This window comes from Oncorhynchus gorbuscha, linkage group LG05 (assembly GCF_021184085.1).
Source record: "Oncorhynchus gorbuscha isolate QuinsamMale2020 ecotype Even-year linkage group LG05, OgorEven_v1.0, whole genome shotgun sequence".
NCBI classification, from domain to species: Eukaryota; Metazoa; Chordata; class Actinopteri; order Salmoniformes; family Salmonidae; genus Oncorhynchus; species Oncorhynchus gorbuscha.
The window spans coordinates 28,853,972-28,876,369 of record NC_060177.1 but is presented as its reverse complement, the minus strand read 5'-3'; the positions used below and the strand labels follow the sequence as shown (position 1 = coordinate 28,876,369).

The 22,398-nt window shown below is 46.5% G+C and overlaps 1 protein-coding gene across 1 annotated transcript in view; it reads right to left on the bottom strand.

Moving 5' to 3' along the window:
* LOC124035791 (immunoglobulin superfamily DCC subclass member 4-like) overlaps positions 1 to 14,583 on the bottom strand; it is a 70,325-nt gene extending 55,742 nt beyond the window's left edge. Inside the window, exon 1 of the mRNA XM_046349524.1 lies at positions 14,031 to 14,583. Coding sequence (XP_046205480.1) covers positions 14,031 to 14,106 — 76 coding nt within the window. The 5' untranslated portion in view covers positions 14,107 to 14,583. The remainder of the gene's footprint in view (positions 1 to 14,030) is intronic.
* Positions 14,584 to 22,398: the final 7,815 nt, after the last annotated feature.

The window sequence follows — 22,398 nt, the reverse complement described above, 5'->3', positions numbered from 1 at the left end:
TCAAGGATTCCACCTAGTCTCCGTTGCCCTCCAGAGTCTCCAAAGTCTGCCGAATCACGTCTTCCACAGCTGATGCAACTAGGCAGAGCTAGGCTGTCCCCAGCCGAACGTCTACACCGGCTTCACACGAAGAGCTGCCTGTATTGATGGAATACTGGTCATTTTGTGTCCTCTTGTCCACTAAAAGACCAGGCTCACCATTAGGGGCGGGTACTCTGGTGGGCAATATGGAGAACTTTTCCTCTCCCCTTACTCGCACCACTTTCCATGCCATCCTACTGTGGGGGAAGCAGTCGAAATTTCTCTGGGTACTCATCGACTCTGGGACCAATGAGAGATTTATGGACGCTACCCTGACTTCCGAGTTGGGTATCCCCACTCAGCCCTTCTCCATTCCCATGGACGTTAGCGTGCTGGATGGGCGCTCTACAGGCCGGGTCACCCACAATACCACTGCCATCAACCTACGAGTGTCAGGGAACCTCAGCAAGGCTATCTGATTCATGATAATTAAGTCTCCTCAGGTCCCCGTGGTATTGGTATTCTCGTGGCTCCAGCAACACAAACCCCTTATTGACTGGACTGATGGTCCCATCATGCGCTGGAGCCTGTTCTGCCACACCCATTGCCTGAAATCAGCGCAGCCTACCCTGGGACGTCTTCTGGTGGGCTCGGAAGTTGCCCCGGAACTCTGCCACCTCTCTCCGGGAGGTTTTCACTTCCTCCGCACTGACCATATGACTGCGGGATCGACCCTCTCCCAGGTACCACATCGCCTCAGGTACCACATTGCCCCATGGAAGACTGTCGGGTCCGGAGACCAAGGCTATGGAGACCTACATTGAGGACTCCCTAGCTGCAGGGTGTATCCGTCCTTCTGCCTCCCCTTTTACACCTGCATTGTTTGCTGTTTGGGGTTTTAGGCTGGGTTTCATTTGAGATATCATCTTTAAATAAATTTGATTTGATTTGATTCATCTTTGTGGAGAAGACGGACAAAACCCTGCAGCCTTGCATAGACTACCGCGGCCTCAATGACATCATGGTGAAGCACTGATACCCGCTACCACTCATCACCTTGACCTCCAAGCAGCTCCAGGGGCCACTGTTTTCTCCAAGTTGGACCTGTGGAACTCCTACCACCTGGTGAGGATACGGGGGGGTGCGCGACTAGAAGACTGCCCCTCCACGCGGCCAGCAGTAACTATGACTATCTGGTCATGCCATTTGGCCTTAACAATGCCCCAGCAGTGTTCCAGGCCCTGGTCAATGACATTCTTCACAACATGTTGAACCAGTTCGTCTTTGTCTACCTCGACGACATCCTTGTTTTCTTCTACACAAGCACAAGAACACAAATTCCACGTCTGACAGGTCCTCCAGCGCCTCCTGGAGAACCAGCTTTTTGTGAAAGCGGAGAAATGCGAATTCCATCGCTCCACCATTTTTAAAAACTTTTATTTAACTAGGCAAGTCAGTTAAGAACAAATTCTTATTTTCAATGATGGCCTAAAACAGTGGGTTAACTGCCTGTTCAGGGGCAGAACAACATTTGTACCTTGTCAGTTCAGGAGTTTGAACTTCCAACCTTCCGCTTACTAGTCCAACACTCTAACCACTAGGCTACCCTGCCTCCTCATCCCCTTCTTTGGTTACATCATCGCTGCAGGGAATGTACAAATGGATCCTGGTGAGAGCAATGGTGGATTGGCCCCAGCCTATGAGTGCAGCTGCAATGTTTCCTGGGATTTGCCAACTTGTATGTTGACTTTATCTGGTGCTACAGCATCCTGGCATCCCCCTTGACCGCACTCAACTCTCCCAAGGTTCACGTAGCCCCCAGCTGCTGACCGGGCGTTCCGGGACCTCATGCATCGCTTCACCACAGCTTCCATATTAGTTCATCCTGACACGTCCCGTCAGTTCATGGTGGAGGCCGATGCTTCGGATGTCGGATTTGGGGTTGTCCTGTCCCAGCGTTCTGCCCAACACCTTAAGGTACACCCTCTTCTCCCATCACCTCAAGGCCATGGAGAGGAATTCCGATGTTGGAAATCATGAGATTCTCGCGGTGAAGATGGCTTTGGAGGAGTTGGAGGGAAAGGAACATCCATTCCTTGTATTGGCAGATCACAAGAACCTGGAATATCTCAACACTGCCAAGTGTCTCAATTCCAGTCAAGCTAAGTGGGCCCTGCTTTTCACCCGGTTTAACAAATCCAAACGCTCATGCAGGTCCAGCCGAAAGTTGGGATGAAAACTTCAAAAAGTTATATTACAGGTCGAAGAATCTTGTCAAACTAAGTATAGAATCAATCTTTAGGATGTTGTTATCATAAATCTTCAATAAAGTTCCAACCGAAGAATTCCTATGTCTGTAGAGAAGCCATGGAACGCAGGTCGCTATATCATGAGAAATGCGGGTGACCATTACCTGGCTCTCTTCCAGACCACTGACTCAAAGAGCTCCCACCCGGCTCCAAAACACAGTAGAAGCCTCATTCAAGTTTCTAAAGACGGTTCACATCTAGTGGAAGCTCTACTGTGTATTCAATAGGGGCAGGGTTGAAAAATCGACCAACATCAGATTTTCCACTTCCTGTTTGGATTTCTTCTCAGGTTTTTGCCTGTCATATGAGTTCTGTTATACTCACAGGCATCATTCAAACAGTTTTAGAAACGTCAGAGTGTTTTCTATCCAATACTAATAATAATATGCATATATTAGCAACTGGGACTGAGGAGCAGGCCGTTCATTCTGGGCACCTTTCATCCAAGCTACTCAATACTGTCCCTGCAGCCATTAGAAGTTTTAAATAAAAGGTGTACATTTTTTAAATAATAATAATAATAATAATACAATTTTTTAAAATTGGCCAAGTCAGTGTCCAAAAATACCGATTTCCAATCTAATTAAAATCAGCCATTCCGATGAATCAGTCGACCTCTAGTGTGAACATGTGTACGTACCCACAGGAGCAGGGAACATTATGTGCACTGCGCCAGCCCCACAGAATGGGTGGACAGAGACAGATGGGCTGATTGATAGCACTGTGCAAATAGTCTGACGATCAGCAGGACGTTGGAACATGCGTTTGCCCCTGTTTGTGTGTGTGTGTGTGTATGTCAGCATAAAATAAAATTTAAATTAAAATACTTTATGTGCATGAAGACAAAGGGCTTATGCCTGCCTACCCACCCACCCACAGGAATATCAAATCATGTTTTTTGTGTGTTTTTTAAAAACAATTTGTGGTCCAAGTTGCGTATCTACAGTAGTTGAAAACATCTATATCAACTGTGTGGCTTTGGAAAAGGTACCTGCTAATATCCAAATCTCATAATTATTACACAAATTCCCGATATTGTATATAAATGAATAACTGTACAATAAAGACATTTATCATAACAGGTATGCATAGGATGAATGGTCATTAAAATCAGTTGTCAAACATTGCAGCAACAAGGAGGAGGAAAGTCCCAGGCAGCCATAAACCAAGGTGGACAGGGAAGGACTCTCCAGTTTCACCACGCGCTAGGGAGCTCCACGTACAATAACATTGACATGCCGACAATTTTATACAACCAAACATATTTCACAATTGTCTACACATTTAACCTGATAGCATTATCTGCGACACCGACGGCCTGCTGAAGTGGGGTATAATGTTATCAGATCCTTCCCGGGGAAAAACGGAATCACTGTCGCCACTCTCTAGAGGCCCGCTGGACTGAAGATGGACCAGCCAGTCTGGCATTTTCCAAAACTGCCCTATGGCAAGTCCATTTCTGGGATACTACATGGAATATACTGCATATTGCCTTAAATTTCACGCAGTGGGTGTCATATTCGTTCTGCTCCGTCTATGTACCTTGTCTTGGTCTAGACCAAACGACAACAATGGAGAAGTTGGGAAACACTAAACAGTACGTTGCCTTGGTGGTGATTTTCAGTTTGATTCTCAAGAGTAATATCCACATGCTGTAATTCCATCCAGGACAGGCTGCGTAGAGTTTGAGTCACACACTGAGTGGAGAAAGGCACGCCACCCCAGCAGCAGCTGCAGTGTCAGGTGCTGGCCGTTCCAGCTGCGCCCGCCAGCGGTTCAGCTACAGCACGATTCTCACAGTCACCCACATGAGTTTTCACACCGCTCTCAAGTTGGCACAAACTGGATGTATACTCTTTATCACATTTATACTGTTTATCATATAGGCCAGGCGTACAGTAAAGTGACCAATTATAATGTGGTTCCCGGAGAGATAGCAGAGGCCCAGGGAGCTAGACTCTTTCCCTCTCATGTTTACATTTATACTCAAAAGGACAGTCTGCAACATGAACAATAGGAGGCAGACAGATGCATAGAGAGAGAGAGAAACAACAGAGAAGAGAAACATGGCCTGAGCTAGCATTTGTTCCTCTCCAGTGCCTCAGGACTGCTGGTGTGCTCACTATGTACAGTACTCATCCATGCAAATCCTGGGCTGCTTCAATCACAGCCCTGTGCTCCTATAGGCTTTACAAAGGGCCTCAGAGCAGCATGGGGCTAGGGGCCTCGGTGCGGCCACGGCTACATCAATGGGTCAACAACGTCAGCAACAAAACTAACATGGGACGGATGGGAGGCTGCTGGAGGGAAAAGCCCTTCCATGGCAACCACAAGGTCATATACTGTAGCTGCAGGGTTGGAGAGAGAGGGACACCGACTATTAAAAACCCAGACACTCCCCCTTTGATATTTTATTATTGTGTCTGAGATTTGATTTGATCAATTCAACCAAGTGGTTTCGGAGGTAGACACTTGATAGTATCACGAGGCAGTGATCAACAGCACTGATAGAAACCAAGTGGTGGTGTGATAGGAATTAAGATGATACATTGGTCATATACTTGTAAGAATATTCTGTTCTCTTTTTTTCAAAACGGGTTAAATGGCTATTTCTACCCTGCAACTTACCACAGGTGAGATAAACTACACAAACAACTCACTTGCCCCCAACCAAATTAATTTGAATTTTTTGAACAACCTAGTCCAGGTCATTTTTGGACTTTTAAGTGAAATATATAATTTGGGGGGGGATTCTGTGCAGTTGTAAATCAAACAAATACGTGTAAACACCAAAAGTTCTCAATATCAAATAATTTTTGAATAAATAGTGAATGGTGCAAGGGGGAAAATATATTTGACCACAATTATACATAGACATATAGTACCAGTCAAAATATTGGACACACCTACACATTCAAGGGTGTTTTTTTTAAAATACTATTTTCTACATTGTAGAATAATAGTGAAGACATCAAAACTATGAAAAAAAAGTGTTAAACACATCAAAATATATTTTATATTTGACATTCTTCAAAGTAGCCTCCCTTTACATTGATGACAGCTTTGCACACTCGTGGCATTCTCTCAACCAGCTTCACCTGGAATGCTTTTCCAACCGTCTTGAAGGAGCTCCCACATATGCTGAGCACTTGTTGGCTGCTTTTCCTTCACTCTGCGGTCCAACTCAACCCAAACCATCTCAAATTGGTTTGAGGTCGGGTGATTGTGGAGGCCAGGACATCTGGTTGGATTTGTGTCACATGCTACAGAGTTGTGTGTGTGTACTCTGTACAACCTCTTACGCCGAGCCCAATATAAACCCCTAGCTCCTGCTCCTACTGAACCCTTCCAGTCTCTTAAATTGGATGCAGCATAGAACGACTGCCCCCTCTTATTGAAGCCACGGAAGTCCAAGGCCAAACACGGTACTGCAGGCATTGTTAGCAGAAAACAGGATCCCTCATTGCAGTGAATGGAAAAATGGCTATCTTCATGTAAATAAAATAAAAACACTCGTCAATTATGTTACCAATAATTGCTTGTAATACACCAAATCGCACCCAAAAGAAGCTATAAGAACAATTTAGTTGCTAACGGCAGCATACCGTACCACGGTCGGCCTTCAACTTGAGTTACTCAATAAGAAGGGGCAGCACTGAGCTAGCCTGCAACCACTCTTCCTGGAGCAGCTAAAACTGTGCATGTTATGTCTCCATGAAACCACATCTTAAGCGACTTCATTGGGCTTCAATGCGCTATTATTGAGTCTTCACATATGAATGGTGTCACATGATCAATGGCTTTGTCCATTCATTTATACAGTCATTGATTGGATTAAGCAATGTGAAAAACCCCACCTAGCATAAAAGAGGGTTAATTAAGCAATAAGGCACCTCTGGGGTTTGTGGAATATGGACAATTTGCCACGGCTAAGGGCTGTTCTTAAGCACGACGCAACGCGGAGTGTTGCGTCGTGCCTGGATACAGCCCGTAGCCATGGTATACTGACCATATTCCACAAACCCCAGTGGTGCATTATTGCTATTATAAACTGGACGCCAACATAATTAGAGCAGTTATAAGTAGATCTATAACATATTGTTTATACCCTTCTTATCTTTTCAGATATGCAAAACGTATTTAGAGGTAGGGGCAAGGGATTTATTTGGGACTGGGACCTACTCTGCACCATGCCTACTCAATCAGGGTTCTCTCCCCTCCTCAGTCCCCCTCCCCACTACAAGCCCCATGCTACTCCTCCTTGGTCATGTGACTGAGTGGACAGCAGTGCGGAATGGAAGGAATGTGATCGCATGACTGTTTACCCAACCAGCGCCGTGAGGAAGAGACCCTGCTCTCACACACACACACACAAATCACCATCACTGCCTAAAGCACACACACACAACAGAACAAAAACATGTAGCCTGTAGCTTGTGACTCGTTTACCACACAGACACGTCTTTTAACGGCTAAATTATTATCCCTTAGATTTCACAGCTCACAAACCATAATGAGCCAGACATAATAAATAAGAACAATCTAAAATAAATATATTGATGAAGCTACCGCGTGGCATTATACAATACAAAAATGAATCCATCAAATCAACTACTTTTCTTCAAGATAGCAGTATCGTCCTGTTAAAACTAGCCGACAGTAGGCGGTGGCCACACAGCAGCAGCACCTGAGTGTTTTAACATTCAGCCCTGGCTGTAGTGGAATACTCTGGGGGATCACCTGACTGGACCCATCTCTGAGCCTGTGACAAACACATCACACAGCATATTGATCCAGCACTATTGATCCTGGGCTGTTTATAGCCGGGGGGGCAATCAATACTCACAACGCTCTCTCTGAAGTCCCTTTGGCACTGATATGTATTTCTAGAGAACATCAAAACTCCCCACAGCCAGTGGGAACTCCCCACAGCCAGTACTGGGAAATGGACTTGAGGGTCATGCAGTGTAGCAGTCGTCCGTGACCATGTAAAAGGAGTAGGCCTGTGCGTTGTGAAAGTTGGGATGATTGTGGTCACTAAATAATCATCCCAAAACCGATTGCAGAGATAAGGCAAATAAGTAGCTATACATCATTTAAAAACCAATAAGCCTTTTTTTAGTGCAGAATTGGCTGAAGTGTAAATGTTGTTTTGAGAAACTTAGAGGAATCCTAGGCGTCAGCCTACAGAGATTTAGGTGCAGTCTAATTGAGCAGAATGAGCTCTGCTCTTATCCCAGCTGGCAGCCATCAGAGCAGGGAGGGAGGCTTTAGAGACCAGACATCTCCAACAGTGCAGGAGGATGGACATCTTACATTCACAGGTGGACGGATCTCAACATCATGACGTACGTTACACAAACGGGTAAAGCGTTTCGGTGCAGATCAAAAGTCAACCACAGAAAAGTTGAATTGGTGCACCGGTAACAACAACAAAAACATTCCGTTCCATTACATACAATATTGTTACTAGGGGGCAATTACAGTGTTACCACACACACACACACACACACACACACACACACACACACACACACACACACACACACACACACACACACACACACACACACACACACACACACACACACACACACACACACACACACACACACACACACACACACACACACACACACGAAGTGTAACCAGTCAAATATTTCCAGATACTGAAATGTATTGAGTGAAATAAATCACTGAACTTTAACGTAAAATTGGTTGAATAACATTTTGACTGGCATTGTAATCCACAACAAAGACAGGTTCTACTAACATGACGACCTCTGCTTCCTGACTACTCGTCTGAGGTTTGACAGTATTCTGGTTAAAAGGGAAGCTGTCTGAATCACATAAACCACAAAAACCCTCAACCTCAAGGCCACCACAATAAAGAGCCCAGTAGACACCAGAGGCCAGACATACAGTGAAAGTCTCCCTGTCTCATTCAAGCTACTTCCCTCTGAACAGTCGTTTATACCACCTCTGAGACTAGGATTGGTCCTCTGACACTACCAAACATGAACAGACACACTCGGCCAGCCATGCAAACCAACATCTTCACCGGACAAAGATATGCAGCTCAAATTCAGCCTGGGGCCTCTTTAAATAATATGCATCCTAATTTAGCTGTGTATCTCCAGGGGGATCAAGATGCACTCACATACAAATAGAGTAGGCACTAGGCTTGGGCAATATACTGTTTATACCGTATACCGGGGTATACCGGGGTATTTCAAAATACCAACGGTATGATTTTCACTGCCATTTGCAGGGGTTGCGTCCTATGCCCCTGCTTAAGACATGTCAAATAAATCAGATCTGCCTCAGGGCTCCAGCTGTGCATTTGGCTTGCTGACCTGCTAGCTAAGTGTCTAGATGTCAAGATCAAACTTATTGGTTACAGCAGAGACATTCAATCCTCTTCTGGATCAAGATCGCTGTTACGTAAATGGTTTTGTGCGGTAAAGAAAAATGTACGGTTTGACGGGACTGAAATTCTGGATAACTCTCAGCCCTAGTAGGCACAGTCAGACACACTACACTCATGCTTATAAACATGCCATTTCCACCCCATGGGGCTGTCAGAAACACAGCAATCACACCTCAAGGACCAAGGTATTGAGATATGGGCACAATAAATAAAATAAGACAGCTTTTATTACAAGCGGATTTTTTGACAGACAAAGTTCAAATAACTTTAGCCAAGCGCATAGTCATTGATGCAACAAACTTAACATAATTACTCCATTTACAGAACAGCTCATTAAGGACAAAGAAATGCAATTATCTTTATTAAGCAGCACTTGTTCACAAGCATCCTCCAGAGGCTGAGGTATCTGTAGACAGGGGCTGAGGTACGGTGCTGTAGACAAGGATTGAGGTAGCGTGCTGAGGTAGCTGTAGACAGGGGCTGAGGTACGGTGCTGTAGACAAGGATTGAGGTAGCGTGCTGAGGTAGCTGTAGACAGGGGCTGAGGTACGGTGCTGTAGACAAGGGTTGAGGTAGCGTGCTGAGGTAGCTGTAGACAGGGGCTGAGGTACGGTGCTGTAGACAAGGGTTGAGGTAGCGTGCTGAGGTAGCTGTAGACAGGGGCTGAGGTAGGGTGCTGAGGTAGCTGCAGACAGGGGCTGAGGTAGCTGCAGATAGGGGCTGAGGTAGGGTGCTGAGGAAGCTGCAGACAGGAGCTGAGGTACGGTGCTGTAGACAGGGGCTGAGGTAGGGTGCTGAGGTAGCTGCAGACAGGGGCTGAGGTACGGTGCTGTAGACAAGGGCTGAGGTAGGGTGCTGAGGTAGCTGCAGACAGGGGCTGAGGTAGCTGCAGACAAGGGCTGAGGTAGGGTGCTGAGGTTGCTGCAGACAGAGACTGAGGTAGGGTGCTGTAGACAAGGGTTGAGGTAGGGTGCTGAGGTTGCTGCAGACAGAGACTGAGGTAGGGTGCTGAGGTAGCTGCAGACAGAGACTGGGGTAGGGTGCTGAGGTGGCTGCAGACAGGGGCTGAGGTAGGGTGCTGAGGAGGCTGCAGACAGGGGCTGAGGTACGGTGCTGTAGACAAGGGTTGAGGTAGGGTGCTGAGGTAGCTGCAGACAGGGGCTGAGGTAGGGTACTGAGGTAGCTGCAGACAGGGGCTGAGGTAGGGCGCTGAGGTGGCTGCAGACAGGGGCTGAGGTAGGGTGCTGAGGTAGCTGCAGACAGGGGCTGAGGTAGGGTGCTGAGGTAGCTGCAGACAGGGGCTGAGGTAGGGTGCTGTAGACAAGGGCTGAGGTAAGGTGCTGAGGTAGCTGCAGACAGGGTCTGAGGTAAGGTGCTGAGGTAGCTGCAGACAGGGGCTGAGGTAGCTGCAGACAGGGGCTGAGGTAGGGTGCTGAGGTAGCTGCAGACAGAGACTGAGGTAGGGTGCTGAGGTAGCTGCAGACAGAGACTGAGGTGGGGGGCTGAGGTAGCTGCAGACAGAGACTGCGGTGGGGGCTGAGGTAGCTGCAGACAGAGACTGCGGTGGGGGGCTGAGGTAGCTGCAGACAGAGACTGCGGTGGGGGGCTGAGGTAGCTGCAGACATGGGCTGAGGTGGGGGGCTGAGGTAGCTGCAGACATGGGCTGAGGTAGCTGCAGACAGAGACTGCGGTGGGGGGCTGAGGTAGCTGCAGACATGGGCTGAGGTGGGGGGCTGCAGACTAGTGGCATGTAATAGGGATAGATTAGGTGTATATAGGCCCTGTTCCAATTTAGATATCCTTTCTTTCTCAACTCCTGGGAAAAAACAGAACTATGATTGGATGGGTAACTAAGGTTACCTACCAACCTACTTCTTTCACCAATCACAACCAGTTAATATATGTGATTACATAAAGAAGGGGGGAATGAAGGGGAGGGAGGTATTGAACAGGGTCAATGACGAAGGACTAGGAGGGGCAGAGGTCAGTCGAGTTTCAGACAGAGGCAGGAAGAGTGAGGAGGAGTCAAATTGAAGCAGGGGTCAGTGGGCTGATTAACACTGAGCATTAAATCATTGACCATGGATGAGATAGGATGACTAGAGCGAGTCAGGATTAGAGAGTAAAAGGAGAATGGGAGACAACGCTGGGAACCATAGAGAGGAGGCCTCTTGAGTGAAGCAGTGATGAGGGTTCAGTGAAACCCCAATAATTTGGTCGGTGTGCATGTGACACTCCTAGCAGGAGTACTGGTTTAGAGAGAGAGAGAGAGCGAGAGAGAGAGAGAGAGAGAGAGAGAGAGAGAGAGAGAGAGAGAGAGAGAGAGAGAGAGAGAGAGAGAGAGAGAGAGAGAGAGAGAGAGAGAGAGCGAGAGAGAGAGAGCTTGTCTACACACACCCCCACAGCATTCATTTGTTCCTGATGAGTTCAGCAGAGTTGACATATTTTCATTTGATCTTTCGAATGGAAAAAAACAAGCTCTTTGTTTGTGGATCTGATGAGAGGAGTCCCAGACCCGTCCATTCATCCCTGCCCCAGATCACCCCCTAGACCCAGCACCCGTCCATTCATCCCTGCCCCAGCAGATTCATCCCTGCCCCACTATCACCCCCTACTCCCACCCAGCACCCGTCCATTCATCCCTGCCCCAGCACCCGATTCATCCCTGCCCCACTAGCACCCGAGCCCCACTATCACCCCCTACTCCCACCCAGCAGATTCATCCCTGAGATTCATCCCTGCCCCACTATCACCCCCTACTCCCACCCAGCACCCGATTCATCCCTGCCCCAGCACCCGAGAGAGAGAGAGAGAGCGAGAGAGAGCGAGAGAGAGCGAGAGAGAGCGAGAGAGAGAGAGAGAGAGAGCTTGTCTACACACACCCCCACAGCATTCATTTGTTCCTGATGAGTTCAGCAGAGTTGACATATTTTCATTTGATCTTTCGAATGGAAAAAAACAAGCTCTTTGTTTGTGGATCTGATGTAGCGGAGTCCCATGCACCCGTCCATTCATCCCTGCCCCACTATCACCCCCTACTCCCACCCAGCACCCGTCCATTCATCCCTGCCCCACTATCACCCCCTACTCCCACCCAGCACCCCCCACTATCACCCCCTACTCCCACCCAGCACCATTCATCCCTGCCCCACTATCACCCCCTACTCCCACCCAGCACCCGTCCATTCATCCCTGCCCCACTATCACCCCCTACTCCCACCCAGCACCCGTCCATTCATCCCTGCCCCACTATCACCCCCTACTCCCACCCAGCACCCGTCCATTCATCCCTGCCCCACTATCACCCCCTACTCCCACCCAGCACCCGTCCATTCATCCCTGCCCCACTATCACCCCCTACTCCCACCCAGCACCCGTCCATTCATCCCTGCCCCACTATCACCCCCTACTCCCACCCAGCACCCGTCCATTCATCCCTGCCCCACTATCACCCCCTACTCCCACCCAGCACCCGTCCATTCATCCCTGCCCCACTATCACCCCCTACTCCCACCCAGCACCCGTCCATTCATCCCTGCCCCACTATCACCCCCTACTCCCACCCAGCACCCGTCCATTCATCCCTGCCCCACTATCACCCCCTACTCCCACCCAGCAACCTCCATTCGCCAGCTCCAGTTCCCACCATACCCTCCCAACCAACCCACCACCCATAACATTCCTCTTTCTCTCTCCAAACATGCCACACTCACACGAAAGCTCCCACCAGTCCAGCGAAGGCTCTACAGTGCTCCACTGTGGGAACACACCCCGGGGTGTATGAGGGCTGAGGGAGATGCTCAAACACACTACTGTGGGCCTTGTGATGAGCACATGCCACTGTTTCCTGCTCCAAACACACACACAAGCAACCTCTCAAGATAATGTACTGTAGTTTGTATCTCCATCTTAAACCACATTGAGACAACATGATGGATAGAATGGGTAGAAAATGCATTATCAAGGAACACGGTTTGTGCTCTCAAGCATTGAAAATGCATTAGTCCAAATGACATTATCAACAACTTATTTTCCGATCCTATAGGTTTGCAAGACATACTTGAAGTCTCACTTGTACATATTCAGGTAGAACAGGGGTGCTCCTCCATGCATCTTGATTAACAGGAAAGCATTGTCAGCCCCGATACCACTATTCCTCCACGTTTTTCAAAGCAATGATCCAATGCGTTTGCCTTTCCTCTTAAGTGAGCTACGTCAAATAGGCTAAAGCAGAACAAAATCCCATCGGCCCATTTCATGTTTCTCCTCCCGTGCTCCTGCACTTTTCTTTGTCATGTAAATGCTGTGTCTGTTATCTCTCGCTCAGCGCCTGCCTGCCTCGCTCCCTCGCCGCCTATCGGTGGCTCCCTGGCTCTCAAATCACAGCTTCCCTTCTCTATCTGAAGGCCACCGCAATGCCTGAAAGGCAGCGACCAAGTGCATCCTCTCCCAAGCCCCCAAAAACACAAAGCACATGTCCGATATGACGATTCAAACACCATCAAAACATAATAAGCCTCCATTTGTTTCGAGGCAAGAGCACAACATAAATACAATTATGTGACAATAGATCAAAAACGTTATTGTTTTAGGCATTTTTAAAAATCCAGATCGTGTGTCAGATATGAGTAGTTCATAAACAATTGTAATAACAGTGTTATTTTGGCATACACCTTACTAGAGGCAAGCCACTGTCGTAATATGGGGTATTGCGTTCGATTTATAAAATAGTGACATCTGAAAAACGATTTTGTCCCACCGGCAACGCTATTTTAATTGTGAAAAATGATATTTGTGCAGAAAACCCACCGGCCACATGTTTAACGCTCATTATTTAAACCTCTTGAAACGCAACTCACATTCCTCAAACTCAACTCCACAGCATATGTCTTCAAAGAACGCATGACTCCGCTGTAACATTAAATACGTTATGGACAGATAATGGTTACATAGTTGCAGATTTGCAACTAACTTTGCAACCGGCAGTCCAGCATTGGGTATAAAGAGAAACCCGACAGACAGCGTGTGCTGGAAGACGAATAGGCTATTGAACAAAAATAAGCACGTTGCAGCATTTGATAGATAGACCTACCATAGTCCTGATACCTAGACTCAACAGTTAGATACAAACACTGCAACGAGCAAGGTGCAAAATGTGTTCACTAACCAATCTCTTCTTATCGCACCTGCATATGTTCTGAATTGAATACATTACTAACTTGAAAGGCGTGCGCAAGTCAATAACATTTCTATTAAGCTAAGCGACTTACCTTGAACGGATGGTCCACAGAAGCCCAACGAAAGTAAATAGAAAACCCAGATAGTCTCCACCGCCATGTAAAGCATTGATTTCCAGCAGAGGGGTGAAGCAGTGCGTGGGTCTCTACAGCCAGCTATACCGCTAGCAATGTATATATATAATACAATCCGCAATAATCCCCTCTCTGAAGTAGGCTATTAGTTGGCTACTAGTTCAAGTATATCCCTTTGACATACTCCCCTGCTTTCACTCAGAACAGGGTCGCATTTAGTTGGGAGAGAGCCGTCGTGTCTCTCCGCGCTTCATCGCCATGTTGTGAGCGAATGCAAGTGTGTGTGGCACACACGCGCGCACGCACGGACGTATGCGCATACACACACACTCTCCCTCAAACACACGGGCAAGTCACGCTTTGGGTGTCTATTGGAGCCACCTGAAACCCTGCCAATAATTCCACACACCCCCTTTCGTCGTTTTTGAGTTTTACGCTCGTGAATAGACTTCTGTGCGCCGTAGCCGTGCCAATATAGCCAGAAAAGACCTAGAATCAAACTCGCTGTATTGGGCTTCCGAGTGGCGCAGCGGTCGAATGCACTGCATCTCAGTGCAAGAGGCGTCACTACAGTCCCTGGTTCGAATCAAGGCTGTATCACATCCGCTCGTGATTGGGAGTCCTATAGGGCGGAGCACAATTGGCCCAGCGTAAATCACGTTTGGTCAGGGTAGGACTTCACTGTAAATAATAAATCATTCTTCACTGTCTCTCCTAGTTAAATAAAGGATTAAAAAAAATACAATTCTGCAGTTTCATAAGGAGACACAGCTTGGTCAACTGACGTTTAAAACAGAAGTGCTGTCCAGTGGCGATTTTAGCATGTACATCTTGGTGGGGGAAACAAAACATGTATAATTGAGAATGCATGCTAGCAAAGCCACTACACAACACAGCACTAAACAATACATTAATTGCACTATAACAGTGACAAACGGTGCCCACAAACTGTTAGGGTCCTACATAAAGCTGTCCCAACAGCAGAGCCAAAACCTTTACCACTGCTACACCTGGATATCAGCTGAGTCTTGTCTGGCAGTGAAACAGTTCATTCAGCCTCATTTACTGACTTTAAAAAACATAGCTGATTTGGCTGACTTGCTTAAACAAATGTGGTTTCCACTGACAATTGAGATGTACAAACTATGGCATAAGGGGACGACAAGGGGATAAGAAGCGATCCGTAATCGGTTAAGACATTAATGGGATTGACATAGTCAATATATATATAATATATCTATTTGTTCAGAACTTTTGAAATGTACACCGAAAGAATTCAGAACATGGGCCGTTCTTACAGTGTTCTCCCAGTACACCAAGTCAGAACAGTAGGATAAATAAAGGCTGCATATAAGCAGACAATGAAAGCTCTTACAATATTCAATATTCAATTTCTCTAAAACTGGTTATAGGCTACATGTGTAACCAATGTGAAATGGCTAGCTAGTTAGCGGTGGTGCGTGCTAATAGCGTTTCAATCGGTGACGTCACTCACTCTGAGACCTGAAGTAGTTGTTCCCCTTGCAATGCAAGGGCCGCAGCTTTTGTGGAGCGATGGGTAACGATGCTTCGTGGGTGACTGTAGTTGATGTGTGCAGAGGGTCCATGGTTCGAGCCCGGGTCGGGGCGAGGGATGGATGAAAGTTATACAGTTACACATGTGCACCACCAAGTCAGAACAGTAGGCGAAATTAAGAGGGGAAAATAGACCAAATTATTAGGATGAGGCACATGGGCTAGTAACAGCTTACTACACAACATTCACTTAGTATTACCTAGCTAAGGGATACATACTTACTTAGCTAAGGGATACATATCTCCCTGGCATATTACATCACTTATGCAGTAGCATACAATACATTTTTGGACTCACTGTGTTGTGCTGTGCTCACTTGAACAGAAAGGTGGCGCTGCGGGCCTTGTCGGAAAATTTTGTCTGACACTCTCTGGATTTATTGTGCTTTCAAGACAACTGGGCAGTGAAAAAAAACAAGGTTCAAAACTTATTTTCCCAGTCGGAGCTCGCTTGTTTCTGAGTTCCCAGTTGATTGACCTCACTGAAGTCAGATCTCCCAGTTCTGAGTTAACAGTTGTTTTGAGCGCTCCAGAAATCATGCTGGATTGACAGCATGGCCAATGTTGAATGTTTATCATTTTAACGTGAAAAGAGACCCTTAAACCCAGAATTGGGACCACACACCCACTCCACTGAATAGCAGGCTAATGATTGCTTTGCAATGCTTGCAGTTAGCCAATGATTCCTTCCAAACCACTCATTGTTGAATTTGCAATAGCCAACTTGTTGTGTAATATTTATGTCCAATGGCCGATGAGCACTTATACGTTTTATCTATAATGTATATTCATTTGACAAAGATTACAAGGGTTTGCCAGTAGATTGTCAACTTGATTCATGATGATGACTGCTAGCTAAGATTTTAAAAGTATGATGCTGACATGATCAGTCCTATCAAAGCTACTGTAGATGTAACGTGATTTGACATGATATTTATCTGTGGCCAATGACCTTGAGCCTTCTTGGATGGACACTTCTAATGTAACTCTATGGCAGCACCCAAGGAGCTTGAATTTTCAAGCTCTACCCTTAGATTTGGCAGTGACGTAGTGTCCCTATGAGTGACAGAACACTGAGCCAATCACGGCACAACTAGAGAACATTACCAAGCACTACGCTCCGTATTTTCCACTGGCTGCCCCACCACCACAGAAAGCACTGAGCTAGGCTGCCCCACCTGCCCTGAATGACGGGTCGCCACTTGTGGTTTCCAAGGTTGGGTGCACCTGCCATCTGTTCAAGATGCACATGTGGCACTCATACAGCCTACAGAAAGCTTTCTCCCAGATAACTATTCATATCACACATCATTACGATAGCCAACATAATACATGCTCCCTAGTTGCTATATGGTTTAACCAGTACCCTTAAATCAGTTGAATTGGCAGGTCATTTCTATCTCAACTCTCAGAGCAGGCAGCCTCACCCTCTCCCCTATCTAGAGGGCTGAGAGAGAGATAGGGAGAGAAGAGAGAGGGAGGTAGAGAAAGGGTAAAGATGAGGACCAGGGATTGAACATGTGCTCACTAGTGAAGGGCTCTGACTGCATCCCAATCACACATCTAGTCGCCGCCTGCCCTGCCCTGCCCTGCCCTGCCCTGCCCTGCCCTGCCCTGCCCTGCCCTGCCCTGCCCTGCCCTGCCCTGCCCTGCCCTGCCCTGCCCTGCCCTGCCCTGCCCTGCCCTGCACCATGTGTTAAGGGACCCACCGTTGGTTTTCACATGCAAACACACAGCAGGAGCCAGCTGGACCCCAGCCCTCTGAGAGAGAGAGGAGACAATAACATGCTGTGGCATACCCAGCAGCCCCATGTGCCGTTTCCGCTCTGCAGCCAGGGGAATAGTATGCCTACAGGAGGAGATGGGTTGGAGAAATGTGGCTGAGGGATTAGTGCCTGCACAGACACTTTGCATTGCAGCCCCTCGTTTCCAGGGATCTGACGGGTCAATCTGAGTCCATCCTGTTATTGTGGTGAATAGGTAAGAAGAACTCCCATCTCCTGTTCAATGGCTCGCCAATGTACAATGCACTCTGTCTATGCCTGGTGTTGAAATGCGTCCCGTGTGATTGGATTATGGCCACATTCAGAGAGATTGGTGTTTTGGGCCAGGTGGGATGAATTTCAATACCATGTGCGGACACAGATCCTGTGATTGTGTTGTCATTTGGATAATTTTCTCTTGGATTAGAAAAGTTCCTTTTGAGTGTAGTACCAGATGTGGTTGGGACTTGAGTGTTTGTGGTCTGACAACGCTTTCTCTCCTTTCACCATCCGTCATAAAATACTGAGTGCATTGGTTACTTCAATACAGGAACAGCTGTCCGTAAGAGGTAGTACAGTATATAGTATGACCCCTGCAATTAAAACTCTCCACCAACATGCAAAGTTTAGTAGGTTGCATTCTGAAAGTGATTACTTACCCAAGAGTAATATGTTCCTACTTTAACTAAAACCTAAATGAATGAAGCCTTTATAAACCCTTTATAAGCTATGTGATGCTTATGAAAACTTTAGAAATGCTTTTAAAGTTGCTTGTTAAAGGTGTGATCTCAAACGGTACTGAGAAAGAAAAGGAGGAAGAGAGGACCACTTCTATGTGTGTGACATGTGACATGCAACATGACAGGAGCAGAGGCTGCAATGTTGCAGTTTTAAAGCAAAATTTGCTGCAATTCTACACAGTCTGCCATGTGGCGGAGAGATAATTTTTTATAACATGGTTCATGCAATTCTATTCGCCGTTTTACAGCTAATTCCCTGCCATTCTACACAGTTTGCCATATGGTGAAGAGAAATGTTTGCAGTTTTTAATATGATATTTGAGTGAGAGTGACTAACAGGATCAATGGGGGCCCCCAGGTCGGTAAATCGAACACGATTACTACAAGTTTAGATAGCTGGTTAGACTAATTCAACAATCTAGAAAATGTTAGCTGACATGGATGACTGTCAGTGACGGACATAAAAAGTGACAAACTGCTGATGCACAATTTCTTTGTGGAAATTGCTGCTTGTGCATTTGACTATTCCAGTAAGTTAAGACCACGAGCAAGTTCATACATTATTTTTCAAAATGATTATTTATCAAAATGATCAAAATGATTATTTGTAAATTATTGTTGATCCCCAGGGCCTACAAAGGGGGGCGGGGGCGCAGGCCGCCAGTTGCCCATCCCTACACTACATGAATGTTAGCTTGCCCATGGAAGAAACAATGTCGCAGTGCTCCAGACATGCATGTTTACAAAGTGATGAGATGTGATTTGTCCTACTAGTGCCACAGAGCTAGTTAACAACAGAAGAGATGTGATTTGTCCTACTAGTGCCACAGAGCTAGTTAACAACAGAAGAGATGTGATTTGTCCTACTAGTGCCACAGAGCTAGTTAACAACAGAAGAGACCTACTAGTGCCATTTGAAGAGACGTCCTACTAGTGCCACAGAGCTAGTTAACAACAGAAGAGACGTGATTTGTCCTACTAGTGCCACAGAGCTAGTTAACAACAGAAGAGACGTGATTTGTCCTACTAGTGCCACAGAGCTAGTTAACAACAGAAGAGACGTGATTTGTCCTACTAGTGCCACAGAGCTAGTTAACAACAGAAGAGATGTGATTTGTCCTACTAGTGCCACAGAGCTAGTTAACAACAGAAGAGACGTGATTTGTCCTGCTAGTGCCACAGAGCTAGTTAACAACAGAAGAGATGTGATTTGTCCTGCTAGTGCCACAGAGCTAGTTAACAACAGAAGAGACGTGATTTGTCCTGCTAGTGCCACAGAGCTAGTTAACAACAGAAGAGACGTGATTTGTCCTACTAGTGCCACAGAGCTAGTTAACAACAGAAGAGATGTGATTTGTCCTACTAGTTCCACAGAGCTAGTTAACAACAGAAGAGACGTGATTTGTCCTACTAGTGCCACAGAGCTAGTTAACAACAGAAGAGACGTGATTTGTCCTACTAGTGCCACAGAGCTAGTTAACAACAGAAGAGACGTGATTTGTCCTACTAGTGCCACAGAGCTAGTTAACAACAGAAGAGACGTGATTTGTCCTACTAGTGCCACAGAGCTAGTTAACAACAGAAGAGACGTGATTTGTCCTACTAGTGCCACAGAGCTAGTTAACAACAGAAGAGACGTGGTCCTGAGCAACTCTACTCTGATCTTAATTCACTCTATTCCCCCCAAACCACAAACGGACAGAACCTGCCAGAACAACAACAAGTGTACCCCATCTGTGATTTGTTAACACTACAGAAACAAGCCTTGCAATAGGCCGTGTTCAGATGGAACACATTTTGAGATCTGTGGTGCTGTGATTCTACACTGGTCTCTCTCATTACCACATTGAAGGTTATTTTTGTCACAGGACAACACAATACAGATATAGGATCTTCATTTGAGCCAGGTTGCTACAGCAAGAAAATAATCCTGCAACAACAGGATATGTGAATTATTATGTAGATTATAACCAATGGACATTTTGTAGGAGTTGATACATTTTTTTGTATCAGGGAAAATCCAGTCTGAAATTTCAAAGTGGAAAATACAAACTTCAGACGCCTTTTTAAAACTAAAATACACAACCTGTTTTAAATTGCTGTCCTCTTTCAACAGGGTGATCAAATTAAGATTCTACATCTGCCCCAGGAACTATGGGTTGCTATTTTAGCTCCTTTCTCTTCACAATGAAAACAAGTCAGAGAGAGCGAGCCAAGAGAGATGAAGATAGGGCAAGCTTATTGCAGACAAATTATTTACACACGTTGAGGTTCCACTTAATGAGGCCAATTAGGATAGTAAAGTTGTCAGGCTTCAGTGAACAGGGAAAGTAGTTTTTCTTTAGGCAATGAACCCAACGGTTGTGTTTTTCCTGTGTGTGAACAAATCAGATTTTTCCTTCTTCTCCTAGGGCCTTTTAAAATGAGTGGTTGTGTGTGGGACTTTACATCTTGGACAATGGATGGCAGTAGTAGACAGGATTACTATGCTCAGAGGAGAGGCTGAGGCAGAGCGATTGTAAAACCAAATAGACCCAAACCCTGTCTTGTCTCGCTGTACACTTTTAATGGTTGTCAAAAAGGCCTCGCAAAGTAGTTGAGATAAGCATCCGTTTTCTTCTCTTGCCTCCCCTCCCAGCCACCTGTACGGTCCCATATCTCTCCTGGCCTCTGTCTCTGACTGTGGTTCCTGCCCTGGCCTTTTGTGCTCTGTAGAGGTCACAGTGTCCTTGAAGTGCCGAGGTGTTTGCATTTTGGTCGTGCTGACTGCAGTAGCCTCCACAGTGGCTGAGTTTCATCCCCCAAGGCCAGGTCTATCTGTCTGATAGGCAGCAGCAGGGCTGCTCTACAGCAAGGAGAGAAGAGGACACAGACAGAACACTGCCCCCTGGTGGAAAAGATGAGGGGATGTTACATCAGACAAACATACCATGAGTTATGTCAACAAAGAACATGCGGACAGGGGACGAGAAAAGACAAAAGACCAAAATAAGTATCTTATGTACTTCTTTTTTTCATTTACATGTCAGATGATGCAATTTGTGCCCAATTTAAACAACAAAAGTGGTTTGGGTGAAATGAATAGCTTTTTACTATGTCTTTTCCTTCTCAGAACAGCCATTCAACTAACACTAGTAGAATCATTTGGGGAGCAAACTGTGCACTATGGTGAAGTTCATGGTCCATGTTTGCATATGTAAATTAGGTGAGTGTGTGTGATTGGCCGGCTTGGTGTTATCCCACCCCCTTCCGCTGCAGGGGTGCCGAGTGCATGCTTGGCGAGAGGTAAGGGGTCTCCATAGAAACCAAGACTTAGGGTGACTGGGCAAATGGTTTACTTTAGTAGTACAATACCACCAGGGTGCACTGGCAGCATGCCCAACCCTGGAGCACTGAGGGGGGAACAGGGTGGGAGGAGGACATTCATATTCAGAGTTTAACAAGGCAAACATGTACTTACCTCACACACGCACATGCGCGCACACACACACACACACACACACACACACACACACACACACACACACACACACACACACACACACACACACACACACACACACACACACACACACACACACACACACACACACACACACACACACACACACACACACACACACACACACACACACACACTACTATTCAATGAGGGACCAGTGTGTGTGTGTGTTCCTGATGTAATGCCTCCCTCTTTTCATTATTCTGAGCACATCCTGGGTTATGATCTCATGGGCAAAGGCACAAAAGCCCAGCCTTCTGCCCACTCCTACCAATCTGCCTACAGAGGGAGAGGTGAGGGGTGAAGAGAGGGAGGGAGCAGAGAAGGGAGGAGAGAAAACATGAACTCTGTCCTCTATCTTCTTTTCTGGGCCTTGAACATACAGTTAAAAAAAAACGTAATTAGCTTAAAAGTAGATGTTAAATCTCAGTAAAAGGCTGTGTGGCTCGGTCCTGCTCTGGGAAGGAAAGCTCAGTCCTGCTCTACTAACATGTCGTCATCTCAAGTGCCCCATCAATGGGGGCCTTGTTAGCTGTGGGAGAGAGAACCCCCACCACCAGCCAACTCTTATCTGTGTTTTTGCCTTTCTATTGAAGGTGCATGTGATTAGAAATGGTTTTAATAAGCACTGTTGAGACTGGGCCTGCCGTTGGTGAATATTCATGGAGTATAGAGAGAGGGTCATATAGGAAGGAGGAAGGACGGGGGAGATGGGGAGAGGGCGGTGGAGGGAAGGAGGAGGAGAG